We start from the raw sequence: 15578 nt of genomic DNA, 5'->3' as shown, positions 1-15578 counted from the left end.
CCCTTGGCTTTTCAAATATGCCTGATTATATTCCCTCCATTTCCCTTTCATCATTTCCCACTGCTCAGACTTGCCCAAGGACAGTCCTCAACCTCCCCTGGGGATCTTGGAGTTCTTTTCTCACAGGAGTTCAAAGACAGTATCCAGTGGGTTCAAAGCACATTTGTGAGAGCTAATCCATTGTTGTGGCAATCCCATTGTTGTTTTTAAGGTACCCAGCAGCCAGGGCTTCATCCAAACGCCACAGGGATAAAGCATGAGGCAAAGAACATCATAAGATATACAATAGCCATTTCCAGGGAAAGAATGGATTGGCTTAGAGGAATCAAGCCAGCATTCATTAGGAGGGAAGGTTCCCCTTAGGGAGAAGTTGGCTTGCCCCTACCACTCCCTTCACATTTGCCTTCCCTGGATAGCACAGGGACCTTCTGTGGCTCTGCTGTTCACCAGAAGCACCATCATGATTCTAAGATCTAAGAGCCTCATATTCCAACAGGATTTGGGGGGCAGGTCCAGTCTTGGAGTGCTTCCCTCTCCACAGGGAACCAGAACAAGGCAGAGAGGATATTTTATTCCCAGACTTGCTGAAGATCAGATTGCTCTACCCTTTCCCCACTGGTATGGTTTTGGTGTGTAAGTAAATAAATCTGGTCTCACACAAAATAGCATGTTGTCAATGAACTACTCACCTGCTGAAAGGGATTTATGTATCCAGCAGAACAATCCAGGTAATAGTGAAGGATCTCTGGGAACAGAAAAAAAATAGACCTCTGAGTATAGCCATCACATAAGAGAAGTCCAGAAGGCAGCTAGGTTGCCCCGTGGCTAGAGCACTGGGCCTGGAGTCAGGAAAACATGGGTTCAAATCTAGCCTCAGACATTTACTAGCTGGGCGACCCTAGTCAAAGCATTTACCCTGCCCTGTTTGCCTCAATTTACTCAAATATAAAATGGGAACAGGGAATCCAGGTGGCACAGTGGATAGAGTTCCACAAGATCTGGACTCATCTTCCAGAGTTCAAATGGGGCCCTAGACATTTATTAGCTGAATGACCTCGGACAAATCACTAACCTACTTTGCCTCAGTTCCTCATCTATAAAATAAGCTGGAGAAGGAAATGGCAAGTATCTTTGCCAAGAAAATTCCAGATAGAGTCACAAAGAGTTAGACATGACTGAAACAACCCAACAAAACAAAAATGGGGATAATGATAGTACCTAACTCCCAGAGTTGTTTGGAGGACCAGATGAGATAATAATTATAAAGAGTTTACCATAATGCCTGACATATAGAAAGCACTTAAAAATGCATATTTTGAAGCAGCTACGAGTGCCAGGGCTTGGAATCAGAAGAACTTGGGTTCATATTTAACAGTTCCCATCTGTGTGCTCTAAGCAAGTCACTTAACCCCAATTGCCTGGCATTTTATCACTCTTCTGTCTTGGAATCAACCAGTATCAATTTTAAGACAGAAGGAAAAGATTTAAATAAATAAATGTATATTTCCTTCCTTTCTAGGATTATAGATTTAGAGCTGAAAGACCTCAGAAAGTATTTAATCTGACATTAATCCAATTTTACAGCTGAGGAAACTGAGGCTCAAAAAAGTTATGTGGCTTGTTCCCAGTCACAGAGCCTGAATGACAGATTTAGAGAAGAGACCTCAGTGGTCATCTAGATCAACTCCCAAAAGAAGCATGTGATTTGGGCAAGGCATTTCAGATCTCTAGGCCTCAGTTTGCTCCTCTGTAAAATGAGGGGGCTAGACTAGGTGACCTCTGAAGTCCCTTCTAGGTCTAGACCTATAATCCTCCAACTTTCTGAGAAATGCTCAGGAAGCTTCCTATCATACCATGAAGCCAGAAGAAACCTTCAGTGTCATTTATGCCTTTCACCTTTACATTCTATTCATTTCTGAAAACACTCACCTTGTAACAAAGTTATATTAAAAAAAAAAAGTTCAATAAAACTGACCATCATGTCAGATGTGAACTTTAGATTACTCCACCCTACTTAGTCTAACAAAATCAGGAATGTCTACATCCATACTTAAGGATTAAGTATCTAGGAGGATGGCATTTGATAGACATGTGCTAGCAAATGACAAATCAGAAACAACTGACAGACCCCTGGGCTGTCCTAAGTCAAGTCTAAGATATCATTGGTACATGTGAGACACAGGAAAGTGATGTAAAACCGTTTATCTATTTCACGTCACTTCCTCTCTCCAGCCTCTTAGATGGCGGTGAGGTGGCTGGTGGCAGCTTGCTGAGCATGTCGGCATCTTGGTGTGCTATTGTCCGGGTTTAGTGGTGAGTTTTCCTTGATACCGTACTGGAGGAAGCCTAGTTCAGGTGAGGCTCTTCTCTGAGCTCTCTTGGGGTTTAGGCTGATTTTCCTCCTTTACCTACCAAACACTATCCTCTTAGAAGCCTCTAATCTTCAAAGACCTCGTGGTGGAGGACTTTGAACTCACCTGGCTCAGGCCAGGTGGGAGAAATCCTACACCTTTCCCTCTCTCTTCTCCTTGATTTCTTCCTTCTATATTGATTAAACCACCATAGATTTCCAAACTGACTTGGGTATTTTATTTGGGATATCCCCTGGCGACCAAAAATCAAACTTGGATTAGGTCACAACCCTAAATTATCCTTACACAGAGAACATATATATTTCACACCCATAGTCCCTCCCCTTCTGAAGAGGAAGGAAATGGCAAAAGTTTTAACATTTATTAGGAGACCTTGGGCAATCTTTCCTGAGTTTTAGCTTTTTCATCTGTAAAACGGGGACAATAATCCTTCTCTTACCTACCTCAAAGGGTTACTGTGAGGAAAGCACTTTGTGCCCTGTAAATGGCTGTAGAAATCTCAGTTATCCACATCATGGAGAAGTGAAAGTGACACGGATGATCAATAGCCCTGGCTGCCTTTCAGTGATGCTATTTGGCTTTGGAATCTAATCGGTTATTGGAAAAAAAAAAGATCAAACTCCATAATTATGCCTACTCATACCACCAGATGGTGTGCTCAAGCCTGGCTGCATTCTGTAAGGCAGAAATGCCAGTTTGGGATTTTACAAATGATCCAAAGCAGTAAGCAACAGGTGGATAATGGAACATTTACTTTAAAAAGTTATTCAATAAAATAACCTTCATATGTTTGTGGACAAAATTCGCTTTTAAAGCCTCCCTCTGTCCCCATTCACTCTGTGATAAAAAAAAACAACAAAAAAACACCTCCCAGAAATATGGGACAAGTTGGAGTGTCACATAGGTAGAAGCCATTCTAGAAAGTTTCTATGTTTCTTGGAAGGAGACATCTAGGTGGCTCAGTGATAAACCATTGGGCCTGGAGGAGAAGACCCAAGTTCAAACATTTACCAGAAAGGTCATTTAATTTCTGTTTGAATTAATCTACTGGAGAAGGAAATGGAAAACCACACCAATATTTTTTCTTTTTCTCCTTTAAAATTCTTACCTTCTGTTTTAGAATTGATACAAGGATCAGTTCCAAGGGAGAAGAGTGGCAAGGGCTAGGCAAATGAAGTTAAGTGACTTGCTCAGGGTCACACAGCTAGGAAGTGTCTGAGGTCATATTGGAACCCAGGACCTCTCAATTCCAGGCCTGGCTCTCTATCCACTGAGTCACCTAGCTAGCTGCCCCTGTACGCCACTATCTTTGCTAAGAAGACCCAACAGGGTCACGAATAGTCAGACATGACTAGGAAAGGGGGATGATAATTCCTGCCCAGTCCATGAAGGATTGGTAAGATGGAAAATCAAAAGAGCTATCAGCTAAGAAAGCACAATGTGAAATCTCAGACCACCATAGGGCTTCTGACCTTTTTCTTAGCGTGTTCCTGCCTTGTGCCATCAACCCTATGTCCTCACTCCATTCTGAGCGTAAGAAGACCCACATCTCATTCTGACTGCATGGTTTTGTGACCTGCCTGTGCTAATTTATATATCTGGGACTAGGATGGGTCTTAGGGGCCATCGAGTCCAACTTTCTCCTTCATTCTGCAGACAAAGAAATTAAGACAAAGGACAGCAGAGTGATTTACCCAACCAAGGACACAAAGGTGGGAAGCATCAAAGGAAGGATTTTCAAATTTCAAATATATTCAATAGAATCGGAGGATCTAGACCTAAAAGGGTCCTCAAAAGTCATTTAATCCAACACCCTCATTTTATAGATGAGGAAACTGAGGCTCAGGGAGGTTACATGATTTGTCTCTGATCAAAGATTCTTAGGGAAGAAAGGGACCTCAGAGGTCATCTTGTTCAATCCTATCATTTTACAAATGAAGAAACGGAACTCTTAGAAAGCTTAGCAGTGGCACAATAGATAATCTGGGCTTGAATCAGGAAGACCTGATTTTAAGTTCAGCCTCAGACGCTTACTAGCTGTGTGACTCTAGGCAAGTCATGTAATCTTGTTTGCCTCTGTTTTCTCATCTGTCAAATGGGCTCTGGAAACGGAAATGCCAAACCACTCCAGTATCTTTGCCTCAGTTTCCTCATCTGTCAAATGAACTGGAGATGGAAATAGCAAACTACTCCAGCATCTCTGCTAAGAAAACCCCAAATGGGATCACGAAGAGTCAGGACACAACCAAACAACATATAATCCTGCTTTATCTCCTACTTATTCCATTGCTCAGACACTTACTAGCTATGTGACCCTGGACAAGTCACTTATCCCTGTCTGCCTCAGTTTCCTCTTCTGTCAAATGGGATGGAGAAGAAAGTGACAAATCCTTCCAGTATCTTTGCCAAGAAAACCCCAAATGGGGTCATGAAGTGTCAGACAACGATTGAAAAAATGACTGAAGAACAACAAACAATCCCAAGAAGGTTCAACAATTTGCTCCTCACCTCACACAGACTGGGTCAGAGATCTCGAGTTAGAAGGGATTTCAGAGCATCCAACCTTCTTCATATAACAGATGAGGAAACCCAGGAAGACTGGACTTCCCCCAAGATCACACATATACTAAGTACAAGAGTGTGTACTTGAATTTAAGTCGTCTCTCCAGAATCATGCACTTTCTGTTTGCTCATACTGATTTGCTCCTCAAATCATTTCCTCTCTAGGTAGTTTCTTCCCCCTTGAAATAAAGGGGCTGAACTAGAGCAGAGGTTACCCAAGTGTGTAAGCTTAAAAAAAAAATTATTTTAACAACTATTTCAGTATGAGAGGTTTCCTTTGTAATCCTATGTACTTCATTTTAAGCATTTTAAAACATTATTCTGGGGGCAGCTGGGTGGCTCTGTGGATTGAGAGACAGGCTTAGAGACAGGAGATCCTGGGTTCCAATCTGGCTTTAGACACTTCCTAGCTGTGCGACCCTGGGCAAGTCACTCAATCCTGTCTGCATAGCCCTTGCCTTTCTGTCTTGTCCAAATTGTTACTAAGACAGAATGTAAAGGTTTTAAAAAAGAAAGAAAGAAATGAAATTGATTAAATACTGAAAGGTTTCTTAATGATTACTAATTTCAGTGTTGCCTACTTTTATATATATATTTTTACCAATTACATGTAATAACAAATTTCCACACAAGTTTTCCTAAGTTATATGATCAAACTTATCTCCCTCCCTCCCTTCCCTTCTCCCTCCTGGTGCTGGGAGTTGATTTGATCTGGGTTATACATATATTAGCATGCAAAAGTATTGCATACTTTTAAAAGAATGAATTGAGGGCAGGTAGGTGACTTAGTGATTTGAGAACCAAGCTTAGAGACAGGAGGTCCTGGGTTCAAATTTGACCTCAGATACTTCCTAGCTCCTTGGGAACCAATATGCAGTATTGTTTCTAAGACAGAAAGTAAGGGTTTAAAAAAATATCCTCTTGATTCCATTTGGCATTTCAGTTATCATATGTGGGATATAATAATAGCAGTAGCTAACATTTATATGTTGTTTTCACTTTGCAAAATGCTTTACAAATATTATCTTATCTGAGACTGGCAACAACCCCAGGAGGTAAGAGCTATGATTACTTCAATTTTAAAGATCATTAAACTGAGGCAAATAAAGGTGAATTCATTTGCCCAGGGACCTCCAGCTAGCCTTTGGGGCCAGCCTTCCTGACTCCAGGTCCAGCACTCTGCCAGCTGCATATAGGCTTAGAAAACTATCAATTAATAGTATTGGTGTTTCACTAGATATTTATTTATTTTGTCAAGCATTTTTCAATCACAATTTAATACGGTTCATGTCACACTTGGGAGTGCGGGGGGGCCACAGGTTGAAAATCTGACACCTTTAATTGACTGCATGGCCTGGCTGCTTCTCCGTCCACTTGGCCCAGGAAGGCAGAACCAGGATCAAAGGGTGGAAAGGAAAAGATTAGCTCATCATAAAGAAAAGCTTCCTAACAATTGGTGTTTGTTTTTTTTTTCTTTTTGCTGAGTGGGAAAACTTGTGATTTTACCCATTTCATTAAGATGAACACTCACTCTAGCAGGGGCAGATCCATAATGTAATCATAGAGAGCTGCCTGAGGTCAGAGAGAAATTAAAAGACATATCCAAGGTACGACAGCTAGTATATCACCAGAAAGTCTTGAACTCAGGTGCTCAAGACTGGGCCTTTATCCACTTTTTTTTTTTAAACTCTTACTTTCTGTCTTAGTAGTAACTCTAAGACAGAAGGACAAGGGTAAAGCAAACTGGATTTAGTGACTTGCCCAGGGTCACACAGCTAGGAAGTGTCAGACTTGAACCCAAGACCTCCCATCTCTGGGTCTGCCTCTCTATCCACTGGGTCATCTAGCTGACATCCACTTCTTAATGAGCAATAGCTATAAAGAAGTAAATCTTAGTTCCCTTTTACAAAGAAAAACTTAAAAATTTGGGTTGATTAATAGGAGAATGGACCATTGTATGAGATAATGAATTTTCCATCAATACTCAAGTGGAGGTTGGATGATGACCACTAATATAGCATGTGGAATACGCCATGCTATTCTTATATTCCTTCTAAGTTCTGAAGTATTATGAAATATGATGCTTAAGGGATATTGGGAGCAACTAGGTAGAAAGAGCAGTGGATTGAGAGCCATGTCTAGAGTCAGGGAGATTCATCTTCCTGAATTCAAATTCAATCTCAGACACTTACTAGCTATGTGACCCTGGGCGAGTCACTTCACACTGCTTGCCTCAGGTTCCTCATCTGTTAAATAAGCTGGAGAGGGAAATGGCCAACCATTCTAGTATCTCTGCCAAGAAAACCCCAAATGGGGGTCACAAAGAGTTGGACTGAATTGAAAGACCACTGGACAACAACAACAAATGAACCATCATAATAAATGGTGTGCTGCACACAGTGTCTTAAGATTTCCAAAGCAGTTTAATTTTATCTCACTTGATTGTTTCAATAATCCTACGAAGAGGCATTATCTCCATTTGGCAGATGATGAAACGGAGGCTCACAAAGTTTGCTTGCTGATGGTCAGAGAACTAGTAAATGTCCTAAGAGAAATTAGGGTCTCAAGGTCTCTCTTGGGGGATGGAAGGCGTTAAGAGGAGAAAGGAATGTTTCAAGAATAATGAGTTAGTGAGCAAAGACAAAAAAGCTTGGCAGGGGGAAGGGAATAAACCCTAGAGCAGAGGAGGGGACATTATATTGTGTGAGGGAAGATAAGAAAGACAGATTAGAAAAGAAGCTCAGAGATGCTGAGCAACCTGCTCTGGATCACAAGGCAAGAGCCAAACTGACTCATTAACTTCAACCCTGGATTCTTTGGGTCCTTGAGTGACACTACAGCTCAGTTTGCAACCTCTCCCAACTCTAGATTCCTAAAGCATCAATCGCCTAGCCCACTCCTTGGGTACTTATGATAATGCGGTCTCCTGGCAGTTTGTGTATGGCTTTCTTGCTTCACTATTTACCTCCTCAAGTGTGTATCTTGTCCTCCCAAGGAGACTATAAGTCCCTCTAGAATAAAGACTGGCTTTTTCTTCAGTAACCCCCACAGTTCCTGGCATATCATGGGTACCCAATGACTGCTTGTTGAATGAATGAGTTTGTTGGCTCAATAATGCAGGAAATGGGCTTCCCTCCCTCTTTCCCTGGCCTCTGTGGGCTGGGAGGGAAGAAGGAGGGAGAGAGGGGGCTGCCAGCCAAAGGAGATAAAAGCCCCAGTCTCTCAACAGTAATAACCATCATCTGTCTCCACTGTGAAATGCCTCCATCTGAAGAGTGAAAAGCACTTTAACTAAAAACATCATCCATCATTGAGAGCTGGATTTCCTCTCCCCTCCCATCAAAGAGCCTGGGAACAAGGGTAGGAGTTGTATTGCCATGCCACCACGTAAAAGAATACCCAGCAATGGGCTTTGGGGACCCGTCACACCTACCTGCCACCATCCCACCATCTTATTCCCTCAGGGAAAAAATATAGCCTCTCTAACTCTCTTGGACCCTGACATTTGTATTCAAATAATTCAGACACTTAGTAGATGTGACTCTGAGCAAGTCGCTTAAACTAGTTTGCCTCAGTTTCCTCATCCATCAAATGATTTGGAGAAAGAAATGACAGACCACTCTAGTATCTTTGCCAAGAAAATCCCAAATGGGGTCACAAAGAGTCAGATACAACTGAAATGAATGAACAACAACAAAACTGATTTCTAAGATGGAGGCCATGGCATGGTGAAGAAAGGGCCAGGCTTTGAGTCTGGGATTTGGAGTCAGTTACTTAGTACCAGTGTGACTTTGGGCAAACTCCTTGCCCAAGCCCTTGGCTTACCTTCCACATGTATAAAATGAGGGTGTTGGACTAGATCAATTAATAGTAACTACATGCTAGTTTTTAGATGACCTCTAGATTTAATTTCAGTTTTAATCTTTTTTTAACCAGAGATTTTAAAATCCTTATTATCAGCTTAAAATCAACCAAAAATATACAAAGGACAAAAAAAGCTTTCTGTATATGAAATTAAATGTTTTAAATGCATATTAAACTTGACAGCAACACAATTTTCTTGTTTATTACATCATCTTTTGAACTTCTTTTGGTTTTCTTCTGTGTACTAAAATATTTTATTGATACTCTGCTATTTTTCTCTCTGGCCATCTCTGCATTTTTACTACTATTCAGTAACTCACCACCACTCCCCTTTCCCGTAATCATAGGACTCATGACAGGAATTTCCTATGCAAATGAAATCGTAAGTTCAGTTTGTATCTTTGTGTTCAAAGTATTGTTTTCAATCTTAACCATGGCTTGAGTTCAAATCTTTTTTTTTTAATCTTTACTTTCTGTCTTAGTAATAACTCTTAAGATAGACAAGCAAGAATAAGCAATTTGCCCAGGGTCATACAGCTAGTAAGTATCTGAGGACATCATCCCAGGACAATCTAGTACTCTATCCACTGAGCCACTCAGTTGCCCCACTGGGTTCAAGCCTTATTTTTGACACATACCTACACTCAGACTTTTAATGATTCAGGCTAAACTACAGGCAACAGATAGGTTGCCAATCTTCATGGGCCAGGGAAGTTTCCCTTAGAAAGTTCCCTGGAACTAATGAAATATCACATCTGAATTTTATTCTCAAAAAAAAAAAAATCTTGGCCACAAACCTCATGGGTATAGCGAATATTTTTCAGCCAATCTGAAATAAAACAAAGAGGCAAAGCTCCAAGCAAATAACAGGTTTTTTGAGAGAGACCAGCATGTCTCAGTAAAGCTGGGTCATTAGATTTTCCTCATAATCTAAGCCAACTGAGAGATTTTTCTCCTTGTTTTATACCCTAACATTACATCATTCAAGATCCCACCCCAATATTCAATGACCAATCCTAGGACTCAATGGATGGGAGGTCCATTTAGGAACAATGGGCAGGAGATAGATTTTCTATGGGTGCTGGGTGCTGTCTTCTTGAAGAAGCGTCTCTACTTTTTACTGAGTCTTGGTTGGTTAGGATGGTCTTCACGCTGATATACTAGGTCACTAGCTTGTAGTCATGAGAGGTCCAGAGACACCCTCAGTCCTCCAAATGTCCCCTATATGGCCACTTCCAAGGCCCCTACCACTCATCATCCTGCCATACATTATCTGTTTGATAGAGTTACAGTAAAAAGAGGCAATAGTTAGATTTACTGCATAGTTAGGATTTTTCTTTTATAAAGTAGAATTACTAGATTTCTACTGATTGATTGTGATAACTGAGGTCTTATTTTAAAAGAGTCAGGGAGCCAGATTCTCATTCTCTTCGTGGGCTTCCCATTTCATCCTTGGACTCTGACTTCTGCTTTTGACCTTTGTCAAGTAACATAATTTTGTCTCCTGTCCTGTTACTTCTTTTTCTGAATTCAGATCCTGCCTAGACTGGATAGATTCTCCATTGGAATCCAGACTTCAATTAACAGGAATTAAGAGGGACAAAGGAAGAATCAGGGGAAACAATATGGTGTAGTGGGAAGAAGGTAGAGCTTCTAGGTTCAAATTCCAATCCCCCCATTTTCTGCCTGGGTGACCTTGTCACTTAACTTGACAAATATAAAATGAAAAGAATAGTCCCTGAGACCCCTTCCAGATCAGATACTTTCATTATCTTAGTGGTTGTTGTTTAGTCATATCTAATTCTTTGTGACACCATTTGGAGTTTTCTTGGCAAAGATACTGGACTGTTTGGCCATTTTCTTCTCCAGCTCATTTTCCAGATGGGGAAACTGAGGTTAAGTGACTTTTCCAGGGTCATATAGCTAGGAAGTATCTGAGGTTGGATTTGAACTCAGGAAGATGAGCCTTCCTGACTCCAGGCTCAGCACTCTTATCTACTGCACCACCCAGCTACCTCAGATACATACTGCTATATACTGTTCTCTAATAGTTTCCTGTGTAGGAACATGAATAAGATGCTGGACTTGGATTTAGAAACAATATCAGACATAAGTGGGTGGCTCTGGTCAAGTCGGTTACTCTCTCTAAGTCTCAGTACTCTCAATAACCTCTGGACACAATAACCTCTAAAATCTCTTCTAGCTCTAAGCAGAGGATCCTACGAACTCATCCTTACTTTAAGCTTGGAAAGTGGGCATCCTGCCTGAGAATTCTCCATTGTGTCAAGCATACAGCAAGATGCCCAGTGGTATTTGGTGAATACAATTATAATCTTTAGACTCTGGAATGGGTATTATTATTATTTTTTTAAACCCTTACCTTCCATCTTGGAGTCAATACTGTATTTTGGTTCCAAGGTAGAAGAGTGGTAAGGGCTAGGCAATGGGGGTCAAGTGACTTGCCCAGGGTCACACAGCTGGGAAGTGTCTGAGGCCAGATTTGACCCCAGGACCTCCCGTCTCTAGGCCTGACTCTCAATCCACTGAGCCACCCAGCTGCCCCCTTGTTATTATTATTATTAACCAATTAAACGTAATAACACATTCCCACATAAGTTTTCTGAAGTTATTTGATTCAAACTGTCTCCCTCCCTTCTTCTCAATCTGGGTTTATACAGGTATTATCATGCACAACATATTTCCTTATTTTGAAGGGAAAAAATAGTAGGAGGACTGAAGAGGAAGAAAGATGGATGCTGTCTTGGTAAGGACAATGAGTGAACCTCTGGAATGAATCACAGTGTAAAACCAGCAGCCCTTCTCCTCTACCAGCATCTTCACCCTGCTAATTAAAACTCAGCTCTCTGACTACATTTTAACAAGCCTGCCACTTTTTTACACACCTCCTCCTTCTACCTCTGAGTTGGATGAGCAAATAGCATTGAGTTGCCCGTCAGTAACTCCTGTGGGGCAGCCAATACCAGCTGCCAGAGAGGCTCCCCAGCTAGAATCCCCCTACCCATTCCATCCCTATTCCCTGGAAGGAATCCCTACAAACCCAGGGGATGGCTCATTCCTGACAATCTTAGTAATTTATCCAACAGGAAGAGCACTCTCTTCATTCAGATAGCTGAAAGACAAGGTCCCTTGGAACCAAGAGGGAAATTCCTAAAAGATACCAATGATGAGGTCAGGGGAAAGGATACTAGACTAGGAGTCAGAAGACCCAGGTTTGAGTCCCAAGCAAGTCTGCTATTCCCTGTGGAACCTTGGGGAAGTCACTCTACCAATTATGGACCTCACCTTCCTTTTCTATGCACAAAAGGAGTCAGTCCCTTCTTTGCAATTGGGAGGTGTTAAATAATTAATTTAATAGTTAATTAAGTAGTATTTAATAGTTAAATAATAGTATTTATGGAATACTAAATACCCAATTAGATTTGGCTGATATGGGTTGGTCATGCTGAACTATTGTCACTGTTTTCCTTACAAATTGTACCCTGGGATGGTTTGCTAAGGAGGGGAGGGGAGGAATATATCCTGACATGAAGTTGATGTAAAAACAAACTATATTTGTAACTTTTCTTTTCCCAAAGGAAAATAAATGATGGAGGTAAATTAGAATGACTCTCAGGTCCTTTCCAGCTTGGGCAATCTACAAGTGTCTCTGGTTCAGGAAGTTACCGCTGGAAGTCAAGCTCTCTCCCAAAAGGACCAACCGAACTCAAAGAAGCATGTATCTTTTACCTTCAGTTTAACAGAATTCTGCCATTTTGGTGCCACAACAATATTTCTTTATTTCCTGCTCCCCCTACACACATGCTCACACTCTTTTAAGAAAGAAAACCATGGGACTTCCGGTCAAGATGGCGGCATAGAAGCAGCAAAAGTTCAGACCTTGGAAACCCTTCCTTACAGATCACAAACCGAGTGCTCCTAAGACACCGAAATTCAAGCTGAACAACAGGATAGACCTGGGGAACCCTCCTCCTGGACCTGGATCAAAAGGTACCACACCCCAAAAGCCAGAACCCTAGATCACTCGGATCTAAGGGGTAGGCAGAAGGAAGATCCTAGGACCCATCCCCCTCCCCAACCCAGAGTGCTGAGCCCATGGCAACAGCGGGAACCTTAGGGCTCTGAGGACTCACCCTGAAAGCAACCTGAGCAAATCTCCGGAGTGCCCAACACAGATGGCAGGGAAACATAGAGAGAAGGGGGAAGCCTGTAGCCCCCTGGCTGGGTCCTTCCATCTGAGTCTCAAGGGAGGTCCCAGCTTTAGGGCACCAGCTGAACCCAATCCCATCAGGAGCCCTCAGAGCTACTGAAAGGACAGAAAACTCAGAGCCAGCAAAGGGGTTGCTCCTAAGAGCGTACCTTGAAAGTAACCTAGGCCAGTCTCCGAGCATTCAACACAGACTGTGGAGGAAGAGGTTGTTTTTTTTTCTCTTTTTTTTGGCTCGGGGATCATTCTGCCCACACCACCTGAACCTAATCCCATCAGGAGCCCTCAGAGCTTCTGAAAGAACAAAAACCTCAGGGCACAGGAAGGGCTTACCTTGAAAACAACCTGGGCCAGTCTCCAGGCATTCAACACAGATTGTGGAGGAGGAGGTTTTTTTGCTTCAGGGCTCATTCGGCCCAAACCAGGTGAACCTAATCCCATCAGGAGCCCTCAGAGCCCAGGGAGGCCACACACCTCCCCCCTCAGAGAGCAAGGTCTTCTGAAAAAACAGAAACCTAGAGGCGGAGTCAAGATGGCAGTCTAGAAGGAGCATAGACCTGGCAGCCTGGCCAGAGCTTTGAAGATCCTCCATATTTGCTCCAGCCGTTCAGGAAGTTTAAAACTCAGAGTAAACCCAGCCCAACTAAGCTGAACTCAATCCCATTAAAAGTCTTCAGAATACAGGGAAGCCCAGGCTCCCCACCCATCCTCATTGACTGCTGGACTTTAAGCCAATCAAAAGCCTCCAGAGGACAGGAAAGCTCAAACCCCCAACAACCCTCCCCCAGAGATTACACCAAGGGATCTTTTGTTAAAGCTCCAAGAGGGGAGACCAATAGAAGTCCCCAAAAAACAAAAAAATGAGAGGAACAAGAACACAGACAAATACGGGGAGTAAAGAAGGGGTGAATTTGAACAAACAACAGAAAAAGAAGAAAGAAACTACAATAGACAGCTACTACTCAGCAAATGGAACAGAGGGGGAGAGATCAGCAAAAAACAAACCAGAAATCCCAGCAAATTGGATATAGGCTGTGGAAGAACTCAAAACACAACTAAGAGAGGCTGAAGACAATTGGAAAAAGAACTTAAAAATTAAGATAAGTCATCTGGAAACAGAGGCACTTGAACTAAAACAAAAAAATAATGTCCTGAAAACCAAAATCATCCAGCTAGAAAATGAGGCAAAGGAAATGAAAGATGAGGCAAAGGAGATGAAAGACGAGATAAAGAGGATGAAAGACGATCTTCAAAGAAAATCAGACCAGAAGGAAAAAGACGACCAAAAAGCCAGAGATGAAATCCAATCTTTAAGAACCAGAATAAAACAACTAGAATCAAGTGACCTCACAAGGCAGCAGGACACTATAAAACAAAACAAAAAGAATGAAAAAAATGAGGAAAATGTGAAGCATCTCATTCACAAAACAGATGATTTAGAAAATCATTCAAGAAGAGACAATTTAAGAATAATTGGACTACCAGAAGACCACGACAAAAGAAAAAGCTTGGACATAATACTAGAGGAAATTATCCAGGAAAACTGTCCCGAGATCCTAGAACAAGAGGGGAAAGTGGAGATTGAAAGAATCCACAGATAACACCCTGTATTTAATCCCCAACTGACAACACCAAGAAATGTTATAGCCAAATTCAAAAACAATCAGATGAAAGAACAGGTATTACAAGCTGCCAAGAAGAAGCCATTCAGATACCATAGAAACACGGTGAGGATAACACAGGATCTGTCTGCATCCACACTGAAGGACCTAAAGGCATGGAATATGATATTCCGGAAAGCAAGGGAACTAGGCCTACAGACAAGAAAAAAATACCCATCAAAACTGACTATATTCTTACAGGGGAAAGTATGGTCATTTAACACAACAGAAAAGTTCCAAGCATTCATAAATAAAAGACCAGACCTGAACAGAAAATTTGAAGTCCAACCACAGAACTCAAGAGAATCATCAAAAGGTAATTAAAAAAGAGGGGAAAAAACAACAACAACAAATTTTTAAGAGACTCAATAAGTTAAAATGATATGTATCCCTATAAGAAAAGAGGTCATTGGCAACTCTTAAAAACTGTTGCTATCACCTGAGCAGCTAGAAGAACTACACTCAGAGGGAACAGTGGCAAACTGTATAGGATGAAAGGACAAGACATAAATAGGTATATAGATATATGCATGCATAAATACACATACATGTGTATGTATATATATATATATATATATGTACATGACTAAAGCTAAAAAAGAAAAGAGGTTATGACTAAAAGAAATGGGAAAAGAAACAAATGGGGGTAAATTTATATGTCACAAAGAAGCGCATGGTGGGAGGGGGGAGAACATCGATACACTGGAAGGGTAAAGAGGTTGGAGATAGGAAATACTCAACTCTTACGTACTTTGAAACTGACCCAAAGAGGGAAGAACAATCCAACCCATTGGGGAAGAGAATAGATTTGCGCCCTATAGGGGAGTAGAAGGGTAAAAAACAGACTGGTGGGGAGGGAAGCAGTACAAGGGAGGGAGAGGGTGGGGGGGAATT

At 41.6% G+C, this 15578-nt stretch overlaps 1 protein-coding gene across 4 annotated transcripts in view; it reads right to left on the bottom strand.

Moving 5' to 3' along the window:
* TTYH3 (tweety family member 3) overlaps positions 1-15578 on the bottom strand; it is a 202034-nt gene that overhangs the window by 33072 nt on the left and 153384 nt on the right. For all 4 annotated transcript variants that reach the window (XM_056806481.1, XM_007498393.3, XM_056806483.1 and 1 more), the window contains one exon: positions 690-745. In XM_056806481.1, coding sequence (XP_056662459.1) covers positions 690-745 — 56 coding nt within the window. The remainder of the gene's footprint in view (positions 1-689; positions 746-15578) is intronic.

This window comes from Monodelphis domestica, chromosome 7, assembly GCF_027887165.1.
Source record: "Monodelphis domestica isolate mMonDom1 chromosome 7, mMonDom1.pri, whole genome shotgun sequence".
Classification (NCBI taxonomy): Eukaryota; Metazoa; Chordata; class Mammalia; order Didelphimorphia; family Didelphidae; genus Monodelphis; species Monodelphis domestica.
Note: the sequence above shows the minus strand (reverse complement) of the source record. Positions and strands in the feature narration are given on the sequence as shown.